Consider the following 21605-nt stretch of genomic DNA (forward strand, 5'->3'; position numbering starts at 1 on the left):
AGCAGCAATCAATAAGCATACTCGTATCCTTAGCCTTTGTCTACTTGGAAAAATCAATTGAGTTGGAAAGATGGAGTATTAATGTGCAAAGGAACTGTGCATACATTTACAGGGATAGGTTTCTGTTTCGTGACCGAATGGAAAATAAAGCAAGACTTGAAGGGGTTGTCCATTCAACCAGATGTACTTCCTTGAGACTCCCTAACCCTCCAAAGGTGCAAAACCTTGTAACTCCACCATGACTTGTTAGTTTACGTCTCCAAGAGGAAAAATATATCCATTTCTCTAACAGAAATTACTAGAGTTTAAAACACTGAATTTAAGGTGATTTATCTTACTAGTTTCTTCATTAACTCTTTTGCTAATACAGGTTAGCTGACGCACAACTTCTCAATAGCACACTAGGAGAGTGCATGGGTTCTCTGTAGTGAACTCAGTGGGTGAAGGGGAAGGTCCCCTGCCTGCTCCTTTCTGCTTCTGGCCCTCTAAGCAGGTGGGTCTGTGGGGAGCTCTGGGTTTACTCAGTTGGCCCTGCTACACTGGAATGCTGGGGGAATGGAAAAAAAACATGGACTTTGGGGCTAGAATCGTTTGAAAACTCTACTCAAGTTTTAGTGTGTGATTCGGAAATGGGCGGATTCCAGGCCCCAGGCCCAAAGTGAGCTGACTGGTAGAGCAGGAAATCTACTTTTTCACAAGGACCTGGGGCTATATAGGGGCAGAAGGCCCAGAGATGGCCCAGAGACAGCCCAGCCATTCGACTCTTCATGAGGATTTCATCTGTCTTTAGGCCAGTAGTAAGCGTAAGTAGTAAGACTTGATCTCCCACTCTAATCCCTGTCCGGCATTTTAGACATAAATTTCCAAGAGCCTCTGGGCATCCTGCCAGGGCCAACCTAAAAACGTGTGTCAGACCTAACGACTGAGACATTCTGGGAATGGTATTCCACAGTCTTCACTTTAAAGACTTAGTTATTCTAAAGCAGTGAGGACAATGGTATAGAGAACAGAAGAGGTGCAATGGTAGAATCTTGATAAATGGCAGAATTTCCAGTTAAGGGAAAAGAAACCAGAAGAGTCAGCCAAAAGTAGGAGATGCTTTGTCTAAAAGTAAAGGAAACAGAGAGCTTTAGGAAGAGTGGTGTCCAAAACTATAGAGTTTGGAGTGGATATACTAGGCCACTAATTAAGGGTAAAACGATAACTTTTGAGAACACCATTTAAATCCACTGACAAGAGTGAAGGCCAGGTAAAAAGAGATGAAAGGAGCAGGCTGTGGGGACGAAGGGCTGCTGCAGAGACAGTGACCATCGTCCATCCGTTCAGCACTGTCCTTGTCTCTAGATGGATGACCTCAGCCAAGATTCTGGGCTAGGAATCCTTCGTTTTAAAATGGGAGAGTTGGCTAGATGGTTCTCTAAGATCTTTCTAGGTTTAGCTTTCCATGATGCTAAACTCTTTGACACTATTCATTTCCATGTTGGGAAATGAAATCTCTAACAATACTAACTTGGCCGTTGGGTTGTGTCCAGCTCTACCCACATAAATACAGTTCCTTGGTGATTGTGTTCAAGTGTCTACCTCAAATTAATAAACAATAATGACAGGCTTCAGGAGGTGAATGAGCTCGTCTGCCACTAGACACAAACTCGAGATTGATTTACTAAGACCCCAAAATCAGGGTTAGTAAGAAAAGGTAAAATGGAAAACCCACAACATCCTCTTTGGGAAATGGTAAAATAACATAATGATTCACTAGCAGAAGAAGTTAGTTACATATATTAATTGTAATACATAACTAATTTTCAACTGTTCTTTGTGAACATGCACAAAAAAATCGACACACAATTAGAACTCTATCAATACTAAATATAAATTCAAGGTCTAGGTGTACATGGATGCTGTCTAATGCTGCTAATCTGAACACGAACGAGCAATCCCTCTCCTGGTGTCTACCCCAAAAATCTGAAAACGTTTATTCGTAAACATGTATGTATCTATGTTCATTGCAACAGTATTCACGGTGGCCAAGACATGGAAACTAGGGTGTCCTCTGATAGATGACTGGATAAAAAAGATGTGGTACATATATACAATGGAGTATTACTCGGCCATGAGAAAAGATGAAATACTGCCATTTGTGACAAAAGGGGTGGATCTTGAGATCATGCTAAATGAATTATGTTAGACAGAAAAAGTCGAGGATCATATGATTTCACTCATATGTGGGATATAAAATTGAAAGCAACAACAAAAACTCATAGACACAGACAACAGTTTAGTGGTTACCAGAGGGTAAGGAGGGGAGGGAGGAGGTAGAAAAGGGTAAAGGGGGTCAAATACATGGTGACAGAAAGAAATTTGACTATGGCTGCAATGCAACACACAACGCAATACAGAATTGTACACTTGAATCCTATATAACCAATGTCATCCCAATACATTTAATAAAAAAATAAAATCATATTGGAACCAAAAACAAAAGATCTGCAGAAACCATCACAAAATGCATCTTTTATACAGGTTAATTATCATAGCAAATTATATTGCTTTAGTTTGTTAGAATAATTTTTTCTTCAGTTACATGACCTATAGTTACACCCTTATTCCCACCCATTCTCAGGCACTTAGAACTAAAACTTTCAGATTTTTAAAAATAATTTCTTTTCAGTTTGTACCTACTGTGTTTCCCCGAAAATAAGACCTAGCTGGACCATCAGCTCTAATGTGTCTTTTGGAGCAAACATTAATATATGACCCGGTCTATAATATAATACTGGGCCTTACATTAATTTTTGCTCCAAAAGACATATTAGAGCTGATGGTCCAGCTAGGTCTTATTTTCGGGGAAACACGGTAGTTTAGCAACTTAGAATTGAATCTATCCCATAGAATTGCCAACTATAACAAGTGTTTCTCTGATGCCACAAAATAAAGATATAATAGGAATGTAAACTAGCCATGTCTATTAGTATGTCTTTATTTTTCCAAATTCTTTTTTTTTGTCCCCCTTCTTCCACCTCCCTCCGCTCACTCTGGTTCAAGCCGTTGCTTCTCAGTCTATAGGACACAGCTCCCTGGCCCATGCTGGTACTATGAGTCTTGTGCTCCCTCTGGCTGAGGCTGTTGGTCACCAGTCGTCAGTCAGCCGCTCACAGCAGCTCATGCCGGCCACTCACGCTGGTGCCGGCTGCTCACGCCGCACACAGTAGCCCTCTGCAGCACTCAGCAGTCCACAGCAGCCCAGCTCCAGGGAGAGCTGTTGTTCACAATCTTAAACGTAGAGGGCGCAGCTCACTGGCCCATGTGGGAATCGAACTGGTGACCTCGGAGTTAGAAGCATGGAGCTCCAACCACCTGAGACACCAGGCCCGCCCCTATTTTTCCAAATTCTGATAGAGTGAAACCCCTATATACCCTGAAGCTAGAATAATATAGAATTTTAGAAAAAGAGTTTGAGAAAATATGGATGCATTTTTTCTCAAATTTTAAAAATGATTTCCTGTGCCTAAGCTGAGCTGACTGGAAACATAAAATAGAAAAGGTCTATCCCAAGATCCAGGACTAAGGATTTAAATTCCTTCAGTGCTGTGGTGGTTAACTGGCCCCCAAAGGCACAATAGTTTGAAATTTTACATCAGTGACATCAGGGAGGGGCCCCACTCCTGTGGGTGTCAGTATTCTGCATTGATGTGCTTTGCAATGGTGTTCAGCTGGATATTTGAAGTTCCTTCGTAGATTGTACCTTAAACAAAAGGGAGCAAAAGGAACAATCAGGAGAGCTTAAGCATGTATAAAGAAATAGCTCTACAAACATCACCTCTGCATTTGCTGTGAAACTGTTACTGGTAACATCATTCAATGTCCCCTGAATGTGCTACTATCCGACAAAGTAATTCCGCTGAAGAGATGATAATTTTCCATTTGGAAATGAGATTTTGTTCCAGAATCAGTGTTAAACAGGTGAAGGTTTCCTGCCAATGCAAAAGCCTGGCCTGTTACTCAGGAGCAGGCAGCTTGCAGTACTGCTGTGTTTCTGTCTTCCTATTTGGTGTCAGAGTGCTGAAATGCTCAGGCTTGATTAGGAACTCAGCTTCTGAAGTTAGAATTCAGGCTTCAAAGAATTTTGATGAATTAAACACATCAAAAAATATTAACACTTTTAGTAAAAGAAAAATTAAGGCGGTAGATTTTGTTCTGGTTTTCCTAAAAGACCTGTTGAGGCATTTAAAAGGTGATTTGATGTTCTTAAAACTATAAATCCATTTTTTTTTGAAGGAAGCAGTGGGGAAGACACGCAGCCACAGAAAAGGAGAGCCAATAAACACAATGCTGAAGAGATTAAAATTGCATCTGCCTAGGTACAAATAAATAATAAATATCAACCAAATACAATAGCCCAAACACCTACAGAGGCAACAAAAATTAAACAAATTGGAAAAATAAATCTATTTACCAATCTTTGCATCTCGGAAGTATTTTTCCACAGGGTAATCTTTGGTGTAGCCCACGCCTCCCATCCACTCAATACACTTACTAGTTGTTAGTCCTGCAACCTATCAAAAAACAAGCAGCAAATCACTCACTGAAACCACATCACTTATGCATTACAAACACTCTTGAGGTGAAGTGGGTGGGGTGCGTAGATAAAGTGGGAATTGGATTAGTCTGGCACTGAGCAGGGAGGTTGAGGCAGGAGATTCAATTTTGGGGCTGAAGTTAAATGAATATTTGAAGCTATGGAATGAATAAGCTATACTGTGGAGGCTGGGAAACAGCAGCCCAGGGATTTGGCTGAGTTCTCCAGCCCACGTCTAATGTGTTAAATGTAGAATGAATCTGTGTGAGCAAAAAGCGTCAAAAACATGAGCGATCTATTAAGTTTTCAGGACACATCATCTCCCATGGCATTGCTTTTGCCCCAACCTGGAACCATGGGGTGATGCCATCAGTGATGCCAGCACTCAGATGAGGCCCATCTGGGGATTTATGATGGATGGGTCTTCTCCCTGAATTGGGTGACCTGGTTTCCACTTAAGATCTCGTGAAAACATTGATATGTCAGAATCAAAGCACTTTCCTATGGATGCTTTACTTTTTTTTTTTTTTTTTGCTTTTCTATTGTAGGAACTGGAGAGTTGATGTTATTTTACTTGAAAAACAAACAAATGTTCAACCAACATTCCTAAGTCAAAAGGTTAATACCTGGGAAAAATGAAGGCTTATTTATTTATTTATTACCTCTGATGCATAGTATTTGGCCATAGAAGCTTCTTTTATGAATGGCCTGCCGGCTTCTAAAAGCCTAGCCGCGTTGTATGTTAGCAATCGTGTAGCTTCCAGCTGGGTGGCCACCTGAGACACTTGGTGTTGAAGCCCCTGTAACATTCAGGTCAAAGTTAGAGAATTAGGATTCCCGAGATCACAGCTTATCCTCCAAGTTCTGCCTGGCTATGGAACACAGACTCCAAAGATACCCCACAGGAAATTCACACTCAGTTTGTAAAAAATACTTGAAAATCTGCAATCTAAAATGAAATATGATACTACTACACGTGTTGTTTCTTAAAAAATTTCAAAGTTCATGTGATTCTTTATAATTGTCAAGATTTAATAAAATAAATGATCACAAAATTACTTTTAAAAAATTGACTTGATTATTTGCACTCCTTTTTATGATCAAAATTGAGCTTCAATCCCAGCAAAACAAAATTTGAATATATTAGGTTGATACAAACATAACTGCAGTTTAAAAGGTTAAAAATAACTGCAAAGACCGCGATTACTTTTGTACCAACTTAATATTTTTTATTTGCTTGAAAGAACAAAATTTTGATTCTGCATATAGCCTCAAGGCATTAAAAGATGCAAATGAAGAAATATTGGAAGCATCAATGTTCTTACAGTATTGCCTTGACGCCACTGCAAGACCCACAGACAGGTACCAGTTTCTTTAGGGTTATAGAAAACAGAAAAATAACTAAAAAAACACCCTGAAGAAATCACTACCACTCTGAAATTTTAGAGGGTGATTAGGAAAAATGAGTGAATTAGTGAGTGAGACTAGAAATACTAAGTTTATAGTTATAAGTAATTTCCTGGAAATATGGCATAGATATATTCATTACCACCGAAAAGTTTCTCTTGCCAAATGCATCCATCTGCCCAGATTATTTATTGAGAACCTACTAGATTCTAGACAGTGTGCTGAGAAATGGAGACATCACATCAAACATTACAGTCAGAGTTCCTTGGTCTTATGACTTCTACAGCCCAACAGGGAGAACAGACAGTTAAACTGTGACATTGTATGATGACTACAAAGTCAGGGAACCTCCGTTGAGACAATTAACAATCCCAGGGATGGCCTTTCCTAAACAAAAAAGAGGAATAAACTGGAGGGAAAGAGCACTACCCACAAATACACGATGAGTGTTCTCTTTCTGTAACGTATGATATGCACAAAAAAGACCATGTTGCGTCTGTGTAGGTTATCAAGCATACTAAAAAACTGAACACCCACTGACCTATGTATAGAGCAAAAATCTTCTTTTTTATGGTTTGCCTTTTTACTGAATCTATGGCATCTTTTGAGGAAAACAAATTTGGTAGCCAAATTCACCATTCTTACCAGCTTTTATAATTAGCCCTTTTTGTGTCTTGTTTATGCAATATTTTCCTATCATGAGGTCACAAAGATATTCTCCTAAACTTAACATTTTGCTTTTTATGTCATGTCTTTAATACACCTGAAATCTACTTCCTGTGTATGGTGTGAGGTAGGGATCCAGTTGCATTTGTTCCCACAAAGAAAGACGGTCCCCACTCAGTAGACTGCAATGCCATCTCCATCACATATCAAGTTTCCATACATGGATGGGTCTATTTCTGACCTTTCTGTTTTGCTCCAGTTAATTTGTCGATTTCCATTTTAATATCACTGTTCTAGAAACTGCTATGACCTGTTATGTGGAATGCAGTGATTCCAATTATTTTTGACAAGTACATTAAGTTTAATTAAACTGACAGTTGACATCCATGTTGTCTACTCCAAGGATCATAGTAGCGTGTTTCCCCGAAAATAAGACCTAGCTGGACCATTAGCTCTAATGCGTCTTTTGGAGCAAAAATTAATATAAGACCTGGTATTATTATATTATGTTCTGTTCTGTTCTGTTATATTAAATTATATTATACCCGGTTTTATATTATATTAAAATAAGACCAGGTCTTATATTAACATGTGCTCCAAAAGACTCAGTAGAGCTGATCGTCCAGCGAGGTCTTATTTTCGGGGAAACACAGCAGGCACCATGACAGGCAAGTCTCCAGCCCTGTGAGAACTCAGCATCGCCAACCCTTAACAACCTTGTGAACACAGGGCTTGGCATGGAGAACATAATAAATGTACACTGAATAAACAACTGTAAAGAAGTAAGGATGAAGAGGCTTGATCTCTATCATCAAGGAGCTTGCAGTCTACAGGAAAGATCGCATGCAAAGCAGAAACCAAACTATGACGAGATTAAAGCAGTGAGGAAAAACCTCTAACTTGCTTTTTATGATCAAGTTTCTAAGTTTTCTTTTAAGTACTCATACTAGGCATCTTTAGAAATGTCATGATTATACCTGTTAGTACCGCTGGCCCCTTTCCCTCCCCACTTTCCCTCCCTCATCCAATATACATGGCAACACTGCTTCCTGTGTGTAAAGGAGATCAAAAGCCTCCTTCAAAACTGTCTTCACATTCTGTCCCCCTTGGTGCAATCTGTGGTGTCTGGCTCTGAGAAAGCACTCTAGTAGAATAAAATGAAAATTAGACCAGAAGTCACGAGAAAAACCCCTGTAATTCTGATACCTTACTAGCTGTATGACCTTGGGAACTCAATCTCTATGTGCCTCAGTCCCCCTGTGTAAGATGGGGTAATGATAGCATGAGCTGTGGTAGACCCTGGCCAGGCCTGACATGTTCAGTCTTTTTTAGACCTTGAATCGACCGCATGCCCACAGCTTAGAATCTCTACACATGTGCAATTTGTGTGTGCTTGTACAACACCTAGTTAGTATTATGGAACCTGAAGACAATGCAGCATGACAAAGCTACTCAAGGGGAGATTTTGCAAACAAGTTAACTCTTCTGGATTACTATGTGATGTGCTTGGTAAGCTGCCACTCCAGTCTTAACCTAATCTGTAAGATCTGATGGGACAGAAACATGGAGAGGAAGACCGCGTATTGCCACCAATTAATCCCCACTACCTGGGGAGCTCTGAGAAGCCGTGCCATGGCAGCAGGCCGGTGTTACCCAATGTGCTTGACTAAAAAGCATCTCATTTGCACTTTCTGCAGCCAACTGTGCCTTTCATACGATGGATGTGTGAAAGTGTAGTCTTCTGATTACTGCACGGCTCTCGCCTGATTCCTAACAACTGTGACATTCACTGAGCACTTGTTAGATGCAGGCAATGTGTTAAACACTTTACACCCTGGAGGATAGGGAGCATTATCTTTATTACAGATGAGGCTTAGAGAGGTGAGGTAACTTGTCCAAGGCCTAAAGCAGTAAAACACAGAACCAGGAATTGCACCCAGGATGTCTGACTGTAGACCCCATGTCCCAGAACTTACAAAGCAGTGAGGAGACAGCTCGAAAGCTCTCACCTAGATATCCTGAATCACACCATAGGGAGGCCTCAAGGACTACCGATCTGCCCTTGGAGAAGGTCAAGACATTCATAAGTATCCACCCTGAGACCCATTCCTTCCTCCCCTACACCTCTCCCTTGAAAATCCCAAAGGTATTTCCTCTGTGGCTCCATAACAACAGGAAGAAGGGAAAGTCCAGTTCAGTAGAAAGAGTCTAATAATTATATACCTGAAAGTCAAATATTCTTTTGCCAAATTGTATCCTTTCTTTAAGATATGGAATAGTGTAGTCAAAACATCCTTGAGCCACTCCCAGCATCTGTTAAAAAAAAAAAAAAAGACCAGAATTTCTTATTTTGTTCTAAATTTATACTCTTAATTATTCAAGTTATAAATTCTTTTTACAGGCAAATTGAATAGTTGGGGTGGGGAAGAACTAGAGATCCCAAGGTCGGGAGGTGGAAGTAGCCTTCACCCACTGCATTTGCAGAACTCAACTTCCAATTCATTGGGAGGAAATCTGAGTGATTTCAACGAAAAGGAGTGTATTTAATTCCAACATACAAGTAACGCCCCTGGCAGGGCTGTGCTCACATAACCAGCTTACTTTTTAGGAAACCCCTCCTTTAAGCTCTGATTTTCCAGGCATAAAGTGAGCCACAGAAACTGTGCTCAGACCTGGCTTCAAAGACTGTCGAGTAGCTCCCCCTAGTCCCTCTAGAAGTCAAATGTGGAAGGTCACTTCTTAACCTTCTATCTTCCTGTCCATTTTGTATATGATCAGGATTAATAACAGCTTCAGTGGAAAGGGCATTAAAATATGAAAGAGCAGTGCTTCTCAATCCAGCTTGCATTTAGAACCATTTGGGGTAATTTCTTAGAAAAATACCCATGTAGGGGGGCGTCTAACAACTGAATCCAAACCTTGGGAGTGAAGGTGAGTGTGGCCTGAGCACCAGCATTTTAGAAACTTCTTAGATGATTTAATGCAGAGCTAGAGTTGAGAACAACTCATAGAGAACATCTGGTAAAAACGTTTTTTTGTACACTTGAAGAACAAATCAGGATGTGACAATTTTAGCTGAATCGTCTCACTGCTAACCCATCTCCATAATCTACTGAGCGATTCAAGCTAAGAAGGGAAGTGGTTTTTAAATTTCAACATTAGGTAGCCATTAAATCATTACATGATTATGTCAAACTACATAGGTTTCAGAAAAAGGGAAAATTAATAGTTAAAGCTTTTGGGGGAAATGCCTACAAACCTATCAATATTTCATTAGTGTTTGTGCACATGTTCCTTTAGCCTTTTATTTTGAACTTTCTGGAAAATAGAATATTATGCTAAAAATTAAAGGCCAAAATCCTCCCCACAAAACTCCAAAGTGACAAAGTGAGGCAATGACTCACTGCACTTTTGGCTATGAGATAAGATAATGTCATTATACTCTTATAATTAAAGTGTACAGTCTGTTAATGATAACATGTATTGACATGAAAATTGAAATTATCAGTGGTCAACCAAAATAGGCTTTTCCATCTCTGCAAAATGTTTTCACTACAAATACTGAAAAACTAAATTCTCTTCGACTGTGAGATTTGAGGATGGATGCCTTCAGTTCACTGCTCTATGTGTGTCTTTCTCTAAAAGGCACCCGTGGTATTCACCAAGAAATAATCACTATTTGACCTTAACTTTTAATTAAGTTATAAGATAACTTCGAGTAACTAGACTCAAGCCCAGGCTATGTGTTTTACTGCCAGAACATCTATATAATTTATATGTTGGGGAACAAAGAGACCCAGTACTGTAGTTTTAATGTCATAGCTGATGAAGTTGAATTACAGAAAAACTTTTAAAAGAACAAATAGGCCAATTCCCTTTAGTAACATATTATCTAGTTTTGTGGATTAAGTTTTGGTCTAAGAATATTTTGTGCGCAAATTAGCAGCAGTGAATAAAATATCTAGAGTAATACTATAACATTTAATCCAATAGCTAAGTATATATGTTTTAACATCCTCAAAATTAAAAGTTCGTAAGTTTTTGAATTTTGGGTACTCACTGGTTAACAATAAATAAATAAATAAATAAATAGATTTGATAAAAATGACAATTTATAATAAAACCAAAGACTTTATTCATTTTATTAATCTAGAAAATAACTTACATCACTTAGAAAAATATAATATGCATTATAAAAGGCAAATTTAGTAAAAATTGAATAGTTTTCATTTTACATATCTTATTTAATTGTGTCTATTTTATTTCAAGTGTCACACACAAAAAAATTGCCTGATTTTAACATGCAAAACAGGGACCGACAAATATTTCATTATCTATAGATTAGAGACTTTTACTACACGGCAGAATATTATTTATTCTTAACTTAAAAATTTTTTTCCAGAATGAATTTTATGCTTTGAAAAGTTGATTTAAAAAAAAATACCATATTTAATTTATGATATATTTTAGAAGTTATCGATCCCGGTATTGGATAATACTTTAATGTTCTCAAAGCAGAAAAATTGTTACCACTAAGCCATTGTTTGGTATTCAGGGCATTATGTAATTGACCAAACTGGAATTTTAAAGAAATCATAGAAGCCATTCTTTCACCTCATGGAAGGAAAGGGTGCCATCTTGTGTTCATAAGCTTCCAAACACACTGGTTTTACTGCAGTTTTTTCTTTCTACCTTTTAATTGACCCACACTATGGAAGAACCAAGTTAAACGGCTAAAATCTGACTAACCTGTGCAGCAATTCCTATTCTACCTTTATTAAGGCTCCCTATGGCGTACTTATAGCCATGTCCTACGTGTCCCAAGATATTGGTTTCTGGAACCTGGAAAAAAAAAAAAGTGTAGTTATTCTCAATTTAATTTGACATAATTCATTTTGACTTTGTATTTTTAAATGCACATATACTCCCAAGTCGTGTGATATTACTCTAGCATAGTACTTAAGCTCCAAGGAAATTGTCAGCTACCTCTCTCTGTCTCACTCTAAATTGTTTCGCAGACAGGTCTCGGGGACACAGGACACTACTGCATGCTCCAGAGGCTAGCACAGACATTTGTTGAATGAATAAATGAATGAATGAATGAATCTAGAAAAAGGGAATTCTCATACAATTCATCAAGAACATAAATGAGCCACGATTTTCCCCAATCCTTATCTGTATGCTATAGTGTGAGATAACACACTAGGAATTACAGAAAACATGTCAATACTTGCTAAAGCATGGGTAGTGAACCTTTTTTCTGTTGAAACTATTACCCTATACAACTTAAGTGATATATGTCTGTGTGTGTACATGCATGTGTGCAAAAGAGAGAGGAGAAAGGAGAAAAGAAACAGATTAAAATGTTTATTCATAATTTTAAAAAATCTAGACTAGGAACAATAAAAAAACACATTTAGCTTTTCGATGTGGACATTTAGAAAAGAGAACAGGCAGAATAAAGAAAAAAAGAAAAAGTAGGAAGAAGGATGACAGTTGGGGTGAAGTAGTGAGGCTCAAATAACATCTATAAAGACAGTTCATTAGCACACACACTCAACCATGCGCAAAAAGATCAAGCTTTAATATTAGTAGTAGATAACCCGTCACAACCTGTTCTATCTCTGTAAGCATTCTGGCAATCCTCTCTGCCTCATTTTTAATGACTCAACTTAGAACTGTGGGGCGCTGCCTAGTTGTTTTCCTCTCTCACTGGGCAACATCCCCATCTCATGGCCTTTGGGGTCCAGACACCACGTTTCCTTCTCTGGAGCCATGTCTGGTTCACAAGTATCAAGTTTATAAAGTATAAATGGGATTATTTCTCAGCACTGGCTCTTGAGGCCAGTTGCTAGGCAAAAAGGTTTCTACTCCTGGCCTAAACTCATGTGAAAATTACATTTAATCACGACCTAACCTAACAACAATGTTCAAGAGTCCTCTCTTACGCATGTGGAATGTTCGGACACCTTTCTTACACATCTACAGTTCCATGCAAGGCTTATTTCACCAGTCTTTTACTGGAAAGTCTAAGATACCCACCTTGACATTTTCAAATGTTAATGGGCAGGTGGAAGAAGCTCTGATCCCCATTTTGTTTTCTGCTTTCCCTATGTGCAGGCCTTCAGTATTGCGATCTACTATGAAGCAGGTGATTCCTTTATACCCCTAAGAAGATTTTAAAATGCTGTTATCACTTGGACTGATAAGATCCCATTTCCAAATATGAAAAGTAAACCGAAAATTAAAAATGAACTTTATTAAGTAAATATGAATGGACACAGAACTGCAACACGTGCATTCTGAAACCAAAGGATCAGAGGACATTAGGTCCAAAATCAAGAACTTTACCAGTTCTTTTACTTTTCCAAAAACGATTATGGCTATTAAAATTATTAAGTTATACTCCAGTATTATATGATCATGAGAACACCATGTTTTTTATTTAACTTTATTAAATACTTTAAAGTTTTAAAATTCAATTCAATTAAATGTTACATTAAAGACAAAACCTAAAATGTATTTATTTTGCTATATGTCTATGTTCCAACTGAATAAAATAGTCTCAAAACTAAATGTACTAAGTAGGTACCTAAATTATTTATTATTAAATAGAAAATTTGAAAGTCACAAATTTAAAGATTACCTTCCTATATAACATATTAGGAGACAATAAAGGGTCCTCCATGTACAATAATTACATCAACAATATTTATTTTAGGAGGTTAGTAAATAAGAGGATGAAAAGATGTCAGCTGTCTAACATTTTCAGTAATGCGGAGAATGAACAATTTAAGACTGAGTCCTAAAAAGGAAATGGAAGTAGGAAAAAGATACAAAGAGAAAAGATGAGGGGGAGGACGGGGAGAAATCTTGTTTCCAAACTTACCATGGTGGGATCTACATTAGCCATCACCAGGAAGAGGTCTGCATACTCGGCACTGGAAATCCACATCTTTGACCCATTGATGACATAATAATTCCCCTTTTTATCAGCCCTGGTCTTCAAAGCAAATGGATCGCTTCCTGCTCCAGCTTCTGAAAGGCAGAAACTTCCTATCTACACATGAGAGGGAAAAACATCCCAAATTAAAAACTGTATTTAGACCACGTATAACAAATACTCAATTACGGCAAAATAAACATTTGTAAATCAGATGTGTAGCTACCTTTAAAAGTTTGTCCCTATTAAAATAGTAATGGCATTCTGACAGTATTATTGTCCAAAACATACCTTATTTGTCTAAGACAGGTTTAAAGACTTACTTAAATTGGTTCTAATAATTGCAGTAGAAAGACATCTCAATGTAAATGAACCTGCCAACGAAGGTGTTAGAAAATATAATTGAGACCAGAAAATAATAATTTTATTGTCTCCGGATTATTCTCCAAATTTCCAAGCGGCAAATGAGAGGCAGAGTATACGTTTCTAGTGGCATTAATTTCTTGAGCATTGCTTGATTAATAAATGGTGCTGCATTGTGGTCTGGGATAGTAAAGTCAATATAGCAGTTACTTTCCTCCTGAAAATATCCTAACATTAGAAAAGATCAAATCCATTTCAACAACTCATTTCAACTCACTTTTTCTGTAGCTAGTTTGGTCAAATAGGTAGCCTTTTGCTCTTCTGTTCCATGTTTTCTAAACAGCTCATTAATTACTGTGTTCTGGATGTCACATATCAAAGCCACAGAGGCATCGACTTTGGCTAATTCCTCTATCACTAGGACAGAGGAAAAAAATGAAGCTCCTGTTCCTCCATATTTTGTTTCAAGGTCAACAGCCATCAACTGAAGGAAAAACAAGGAAACACAGATTAAGAAAGTTATTCTTATATGGCAAAATTTCTTCCAAGAACAAGTTAAAAAATAAACTGTAACTATGTAAGTTCTTAATTTTAAAATTTTGCACGTATATTTTATTTTAATTTGGTATGACTATTTTGCTGTTTTAAGTAATAAAATATATATAGATAACAAATTATACATATTTGAAAAGGAAGAAATTACAGACTACACTTATCATTTGTTTCCATTTGTGATCTAAAAAACAAAAACGAGGTAAAATGCTTTGAAGGACAATGGAATGGAATGAGAAAATATCTAATATAAATATATTCTGATAATATTTACTGCTAACAACTGCTGTTGCCTGCTTAAAAACTATAGGTGGTTTTTTGGGTTGGCTTTTCACTGTACTTCCATTTCAGGAAGACAATGTATGTATGTGTACATGTAATTCAAGACCCAAAGTTGTCAACAGTGAAAGGATAATGCTTTTTTCTATCCTCTCCACTTTTGGAATTCCACCATGCTGCAGTCTGGGTTGTAGCTGTTATGTTTTAAGCTGACAGGAAACTTAGCTGGAATGAAGGTAGAACCACGAGGAGAGAGGATTTAAATGATGAGAGGACCAGAAATGATGTTCTATGAAGAAGGACGGAAGGGTTAGGTATGCCTGAAGACCGAGGAGGGCATGATAGCCATCTGACCATACCCTGAGAACAGCCATCAGAGATACCGCTTCTCTAAAAAAGTCACCAATTTCTCCTTCATTGGAAACACTGTTTTTGTCCCCTATCATGACCAGTGACAACAGAACTGCGACAGCAGGAGTTGGGAGTCAGGTGAAGCTGAAGAGCTGGTGCGGGATGTGCCACACGCAGACCCTCCTGAGGACGCGACATCTACACAAGAGCAGGATGGGGGGCTGGCAGGCAACTAACGGCTGCCGATGGCCATGAACCACCCCGCTGGGAGAGGGATACTGACACCCTGGAGCAATGAGACTTCACAGAGAAGCCTAGAGGTTCTGCACACCATGAAGAGGAAACCTGCCCGAGAAATGGACTCGCACATGCAGTCTGACCCACTGTGACTCCACGTAAGATCCCACTTTCCCAAGAATTTCGCTGTTAAAAGCAAGTTGGAAAAGTCACTACTATACGTGGTATAAAAAAGCTGTCTCTTTAAAATGTGAATAAATAGGGGCAGCCGGTTAGCTCAGTTGGTTAGAGTGTGATGCTAATAACACCAACGTTGCCAGTTTGATCCCGGCATGGGCCACTGTGAGCTGTGCCATCCAGAAAGAAAGAAGGAAGAAAGGAAGGAAGGAAAAATAAAACCAGTGAAGTGGCAAAGGCTATTTTGCAAACAGGATAACAGACAAGATTTAAGCCAATGGCTCTGAATAGGAGCTATTAGTATTCAAAATAAAAAAATAAGTGTCACTTCACACCTATGGAGACATGATGAGGAGTGCACTGATTTTGAAAATGTTCTCCTCGGGTGGGCACCCATGCTGATAACCTCTCCCTCTACCCACAGACAGAGCAGTTCTACTTGTAGCTATTTTACATACTGTGCTGCTATTAAAAGACTCTATGACTTAAAAGTTGGAAATCACTTGCCTTGGGTAATTCAGATATCGTCTTTGCCTCTAAGTTTACCCACATTCATAGGGGTTCGGGTAGAATACATGCTATACTCTGAAGTTTTACTAAGGCAGGGTTTCATAATCCTGACATTACCGAGCTGAATAATTCTCTGTGGTGGGGGCTGTCCCACGCATTGCAACAGGCTTACCAACACCTCCAATCTCTATCCCCCTGGATGCCAGGAGCACCCCCAGTTTCAACAACCCAAAATATCTCCAGATACTGCCAAATATCTCTTGGGGACAAACTAGCCCATGGACAAGTACCAATGGTCTAAAAAAGAAACAAAAAATCCCCCCTCTTGCTTCTAAATTTTTACTTGAAAAGCACAGCATTTCTAATTTAAAATTTTAATTCAATTAAAAAATCTTTGCCTAGGATCTCAATCTAAAAGACAACACAGGTAATTCTGACTAGAAAATGAAGAGTTCATTATGCTATCTTTACAGTTCCTAAATTTTAAAGTATGCAGACATTTTAACACTGGGAAGTATTTATAAAAGTTTCAAACTGGAAGAATTATGAATTATATACCCCCTGTTGAAATAATCCTTGTATTAGTGATGGCTCCATTTTTGAATTTTCATCCATTGTTGAAACCAAAGGAGCAACTTGTTCCTGGGCAAATTTTTTAACTGTAGGAGAAAAAAATAAAAATACTGGTAAATCTTTATTCTATTAGTATGACATGCATCAATTTTTTCAAAAACATTTTTAAAAATTCCATTCATAAATGCAGATGAACAGATCTGCCAATCGTGTCACAGGCCATGTAATTTCATATTCAGACCCTACTCATAATCACAGAAATAACAAGGTGAAAGGGATTTCTCACCTGTGCTCTTTATCATCATCTCCTCATCTGTAAATGTCTGCAGGGGGGCGCAGGGTAGCCCATCGTTTGTTATACTGAGTAGAGCTTCTGACTGGGAAGACTGTAGGACACGAGGAGGAGTTTTCCAAGAAGACAGGCAAGTTGGGAAGTTTCTTCTTAGCTACAGAAGTAGTCCCACATAAGGTAATAGGAACACACATAAGGTAATAAAAGTGTCAGGACATCATTTCTTTGGTAATATAAACTGTTATTATAACACATTCTTATATGTTGTATCACCAAAATAAGGGAACTTAACATGGCACATTTTATTTTATTTTTATGACACACAACAGGTTAATATCTTTAATATATAATGAATTCATACAAATTTATCAGACCCCAGTAGATAAGAGCAAAGGACACCGACAATCCACAAAAAAGGAAATACAACTATTTAACATGGAAAGATGTTCAACTTTGCTAGAAATCAAAGAAATGCAAACCAAAACACAGTGCTATGTTTTTCATTATCAAATTAGCAAATAGTTCGCCAGATGATAATACTCAGTGCTGGCAAGAGGGTAAAACGGGCACATTAATCCTTGCTGGTGGCAGTGTAGATGGGCACATTTCTGGAAACCATTTTGTCAATATGTAGTAAGAGCCTCAACGATTTTCATATTCCTTAATTCAATAATCTTATCTCTGGGAATCTATCCTAAAAAAATAAAGGGACACTGGGAAAAAGCTCTATGCACAAAGATATGCTCAATGTCGAACACTGAAACATTGGCGACAGTATAGTGATCAACCATTGGTACTATTGTCCATCTACTCGATGGAGTACATTTCAAAATTAGTAACAACATGGGGGTGGGGAGCCTGGAAGGAAAAACACCAAAATGTTAAATTTTACTTTTCTCTTTTCCTACTTTATTTTCCAAAATGTCTGTAATGTGTAGGTTCGCTGAAAAGACCTAGTAGGTTGTTACTTGTTTATGCAAAGCAGTTAGTGACGTTGCAATAAGGAGTTGGGGTTCCTCCAGTCTCCACTGCATCTGTGCTGTGCCGACCGCCACCAGACCAGGTTGTTAGGACCCTGAGATGACACGGGAGATGGCAGCTCTGTTCAGTGGATGATGAACCTGCCCTGAACCCCAATCTTCTCCTTGACTGGCAAGCTTTGGAGGTTGGCCCAACAATCTACTCTATGCTTCCTTCCCCGGAGCCCTACCTTGTGCCACCATCTCTAAGCTTCTTATCAAATGCTTCCTGAGCAGAGATAACCTGGAACATTTTAAAATTTACTGTCTTGTGAACAAAAACAAAATTGGCTTGTTAACACATATCTCCTTTATCCAGCAATGAGTTGTTCTAAATAAACATTTTCCAAATAATTAACTTTTACCTTTGAGGTAACAGAGTTTTCTAGTTGGAACTCATTTTAAATCCATGACTAGTTTTGTTTTTTCAGTTTCTCATTAGTAAGACAGCACAGCATAAGGAAAAAAGAAAATAGGCTCTGGAGTCTGAAAGAACTAGTTTGAAACCCTAGGTCTGGTATTAAACAACTATGTGATCTTGGGCAAGTGATTTTTAAAATCTCTCAGTCTTAGTTTCTTTCCCTGTAAAATGTGGAGTTTTGTGAGAATCAAGAAAATCCACATAAAGGGTTAAGCATAGTAGGTACCATATGGAAAGCACTCAGTAAACGGTGAGGACTGATGAGTCAGAAAAAGTCTGGGAACTAACAGGAATGAGAGTCTCCTGGGAACTAACTAACTAACGAGAACGAGTCTGGGAGCTAACAGGAATGGGTCTGCGTCCCCCGACTAGCACTACACGTGTGGGCTGACAAACACCAGGACAATTTTCAGAGGAAGCCAACTGCGACAACAGTTCTCAGAAGGGGCCAGCCACGTCTATAAACAGCTGCAAGATGACTGGCCCCCTGCATCCTGCAGAGAAAAATATTAACACCGCAGCTAAACAGCAACCTCTCCCTCAGACTCTGCCCTGGCAAACTCCTTTTTGCCAGTATTTGTCTTTCAAACAAAAACCTGTGACAGCTGTCTTCCTTAGACACTGAAATAAATGGGCGTTCTCTCTGCCCAACCTTCAATAAAACTTTTCTTTGTTTTCCTACTTTTCTGAGTCTTGTGAATTCTTTCACCTGCAAATGACCAGGGGTTAATTCTATGCCAGTACAAGGCCTATTTCTACTACGACCGCTGAGAGTTCAGCAGTGCTGGCCGTAACAGCAGCAGTCGTAATAGTTACCTAGTCAAACTGCAAGGCTAGCTTTCCTTGCCATGAATGTGTCTCCTATTGCAGTGTCTCAAATCCTTGAACTTGACAATTCTACTCAGCAGTGGATTTGCTACAATTTTATTGAAAAAAGAGACTATCCAATTTTAAATGCTTGTTATACCTTTCCAATTTTATTTTACAGAATATTAGTACAAGGGAAACAAATAAGGAATTAGTCATTTCCTGGACTTAAAAACAGGCCACGCCAGACACAAAAGATTACATATATATGGTTCTGTTTCTATGAAATTACCAGGACAGGAAAATCCACAGAAGCAGAAAGTAGAGTAAGGGTTCCCTGTGTCTAGAGCTGAGAACAAGGAGTGATTGCAAAAGGACACAGAGATCTTTTGGGGGTGATGCAAATGTTGCAAAATTGGATTGTGGTGATAGCTGCAGAACTCTGTAAATTCACTGAAAATCATTATTTTATATACTGAAGAAAAACGGAATTTTATGGTATGTAAATTATTCCTGAATAAAGCTGTTTAAAGAAAATTAGTGCTGTCCTTTTATTCAACAAAAATTAAAGAGAATGTACCGAGCATGTGCCAAATGCCCGAGAGCAAGGATTATGTACAAAGGGGAACAAAAGGTTGCCAGTTTCTGAGAAACTTACAGGTAGATAGACAACATGTAAATCCTGGAACAGGCTGTCAAGGATCAAGGCCGAGTTTTCCAGGATTAAAAAGCAAATGTATTAATCACGGCAATATATTTTCTTAACAATAATTTTGATTCTACACCAAAAAGCTTATTGATATAAGTAGAAAAAAGACATGAGTTACCATGTTTGAAACCATTGTTAATCTTTCCTACATATCCATCAACCTTTGCAATTATGCGCCTAGGAGAATGCGTATTCTGCTCTGCTCTGGATTTAACTGGGAGAAAAAAAAACATTGGCCAGACAGAAGAAAAATGTGTATGTCTCAATTTTTCTACTTAATTTTGTTTTGTTTTGAGAATTAGGAGACAGATAGTTTAGGACAAAGTTGCATGGAACATTTTGTTTTTCTTAGGAAAAGCCAGAGTTGGAACATGAAAACTTTGGACTTGCAAGAAGGGAGGGGGACACATGAGGTATTGTCTTCTTCCTGATGAAATAGATGGGAAGAATTTAAAAGAAGGATAAGGAGAAGAGAGGTAAGAGATGGAAGTGTAAAGGGGCTCAGGAAGGAAAGGAGTGTTGCAAAAAGAGAGTGATCTGTAGCAGTAGACCCAAAGGAAGAACTGGGGAGATGGAATTATGGAGAAGGGAAAGAAGTAAGTGTGGGGTGCAATTCTGTTCAACGGCTGGTGGTGGAGTCTTAGAAGGGTCCCTCAATATGTATCTGAATGAATGAATAAGCCGACTAGTCTTTGCCACAAAATGCTCATGAAACTAGTTATGGGAAAAATATTAGAAAAATTTGCCTTCATTGGCCGATGTTAGCTTTTGGTTTGCGTTTTGTTTTCTCACATGAGAGACTGCACTTGAGGTGATGGTTAGCTTTTGATTAGCTTTTTGTTTCTTTGTTCCTCATATGGTTAGCTTAGGGTTAAGAGAATTTCTCCCTCCTCTCATCCCTGGCAGGAGACATAGGGGATCATGTTGCTTTCTGTCTGTTTTCGCTTGCATCAGCAGATGAGGTGGAGAAGTAACTAAGTTACATCAAAGTGATGTGACAGGCATGTTACCAGCCTTTGGAAGGCCTTGGGCCGATCGTCCCAGGCCAGAACAGTATGTATTCTTTGTCCGAATTAACTGACCCGGCTGTGGAAGGTGAGGTTATTGAAAATGGTTATCATAAAATAAAGTGGCTATATGCTAAGTGAGTGGAATCCATTTTTAACAAAAGCATGGAAAGGTATTCCCTATATGTTTGGGCAGAAGAAAACTTTCCCTTTAATATGACAGTCTTTGATAAGGGAAAGGTTTTGTTTCCCCACAGCATGAGGTTTCCACGACGATGTTCGACTGTCCCCTGCCCTCCGGTGTGACTGCAGCCTCTGCGGCTGTGGTGTCCACCCCATCAAAGTGATTTCCCGCAGTTATAACCCATGGTACCACATCACCACTTGTTGTTTTTTTTTTGTATAGAGCAGCAATTGCTACTTGAATGGAATATGGTTATTTATGCCTTGCCAAGTACTTTTGCCCCCTTTCTTCCGCCTCCTCCCCTTCCCCCACCATTCATGCCATTGTGTCTCAGTCTAGTTGTGTAGGACACAGCTCCCTGGCCCATGCTGGTGTTAGGAGCCTTGCGCTATTCCCCCCCCACCCCATCCTTGTCAGAGTTTGAGTCTGCTCTGTTGCCTACTCAACCAACCAGGGTTCTGCTATACTTAGAAGTACTGACCATCAAACCTGGGTCTGCCGACCTCTGTAGACAGAACAAAAGTCCATG

General features: G+C 38.7%; 1 protein-coding gene across 2 annotated transcripts in view; it reads right to left on the reverse strand.

Annotated features, from left to right (window-relative positions):
• Positions 1-2394: 2394 nt before the first annotated feature.
• The window catches only part of ACADSB (acyl-CoA dehydrogenase short/branched chain), a 28310-nt gene continuing 9099 nt past the window's right edge, over positions 2395-21605 (reverse strand). The window contains exons 2-12 of one of the 2 annotated variants that reach the window (XM_081074130.1): positions 16924-17083; positions 16623-16723; positions 14236-14442; positions 13542-13712; positions 12695-12820; positions 11402-11494; positions 8876-8965; positions 5242-5379; positions 4457-4556; positions 3715-3745; positions 2395-2708 (exon numbers count right to left, since the gene is read on the reverse strand). In XM_081074130.1, coding sequence (XP_080930256.1) covers positions 2705-2708; positions 3715-3745; positions 4457-4556; positions 5242-5379; positions 8876-8965; positions 11402-11494; positions 12695-12820; positions 13542-13712; positions 14236-14442; positions 16623-16723; positions 16924-17083 — 1221 coding nt within the window. In that variant the 3' untranslated portion in view covers positions 2395-2704. Of the gene's footprint in view, positions 2709-2908; positions 3746-4456; positions 4557-5241; positions 5380-8875; positions 8966-11401; positions 11495-12694; positions 12821-13541; positions 13713-14235; positions 14443-16622; positions 16724-16923; positions 17084-21605 lie in introns of both variants that reach the window. The other variant, XM_081074129.1, reaches the window with a different exon arrangement.

This window comes from Rhinolophus hipposideros, assembly GCF_964194185.1.
Source record: "Rhinolophus hipposideros genome assembly, chromosome: 15".
In the NCBI taxonomy this organism is placed as follows: domain Eukaryota; kingdom Metazoa; phylum Chordata; class Mammalia; order Chiroptera; family Rhinolophidae; genus Rhinolophus; species Rhinolophus hipposideros.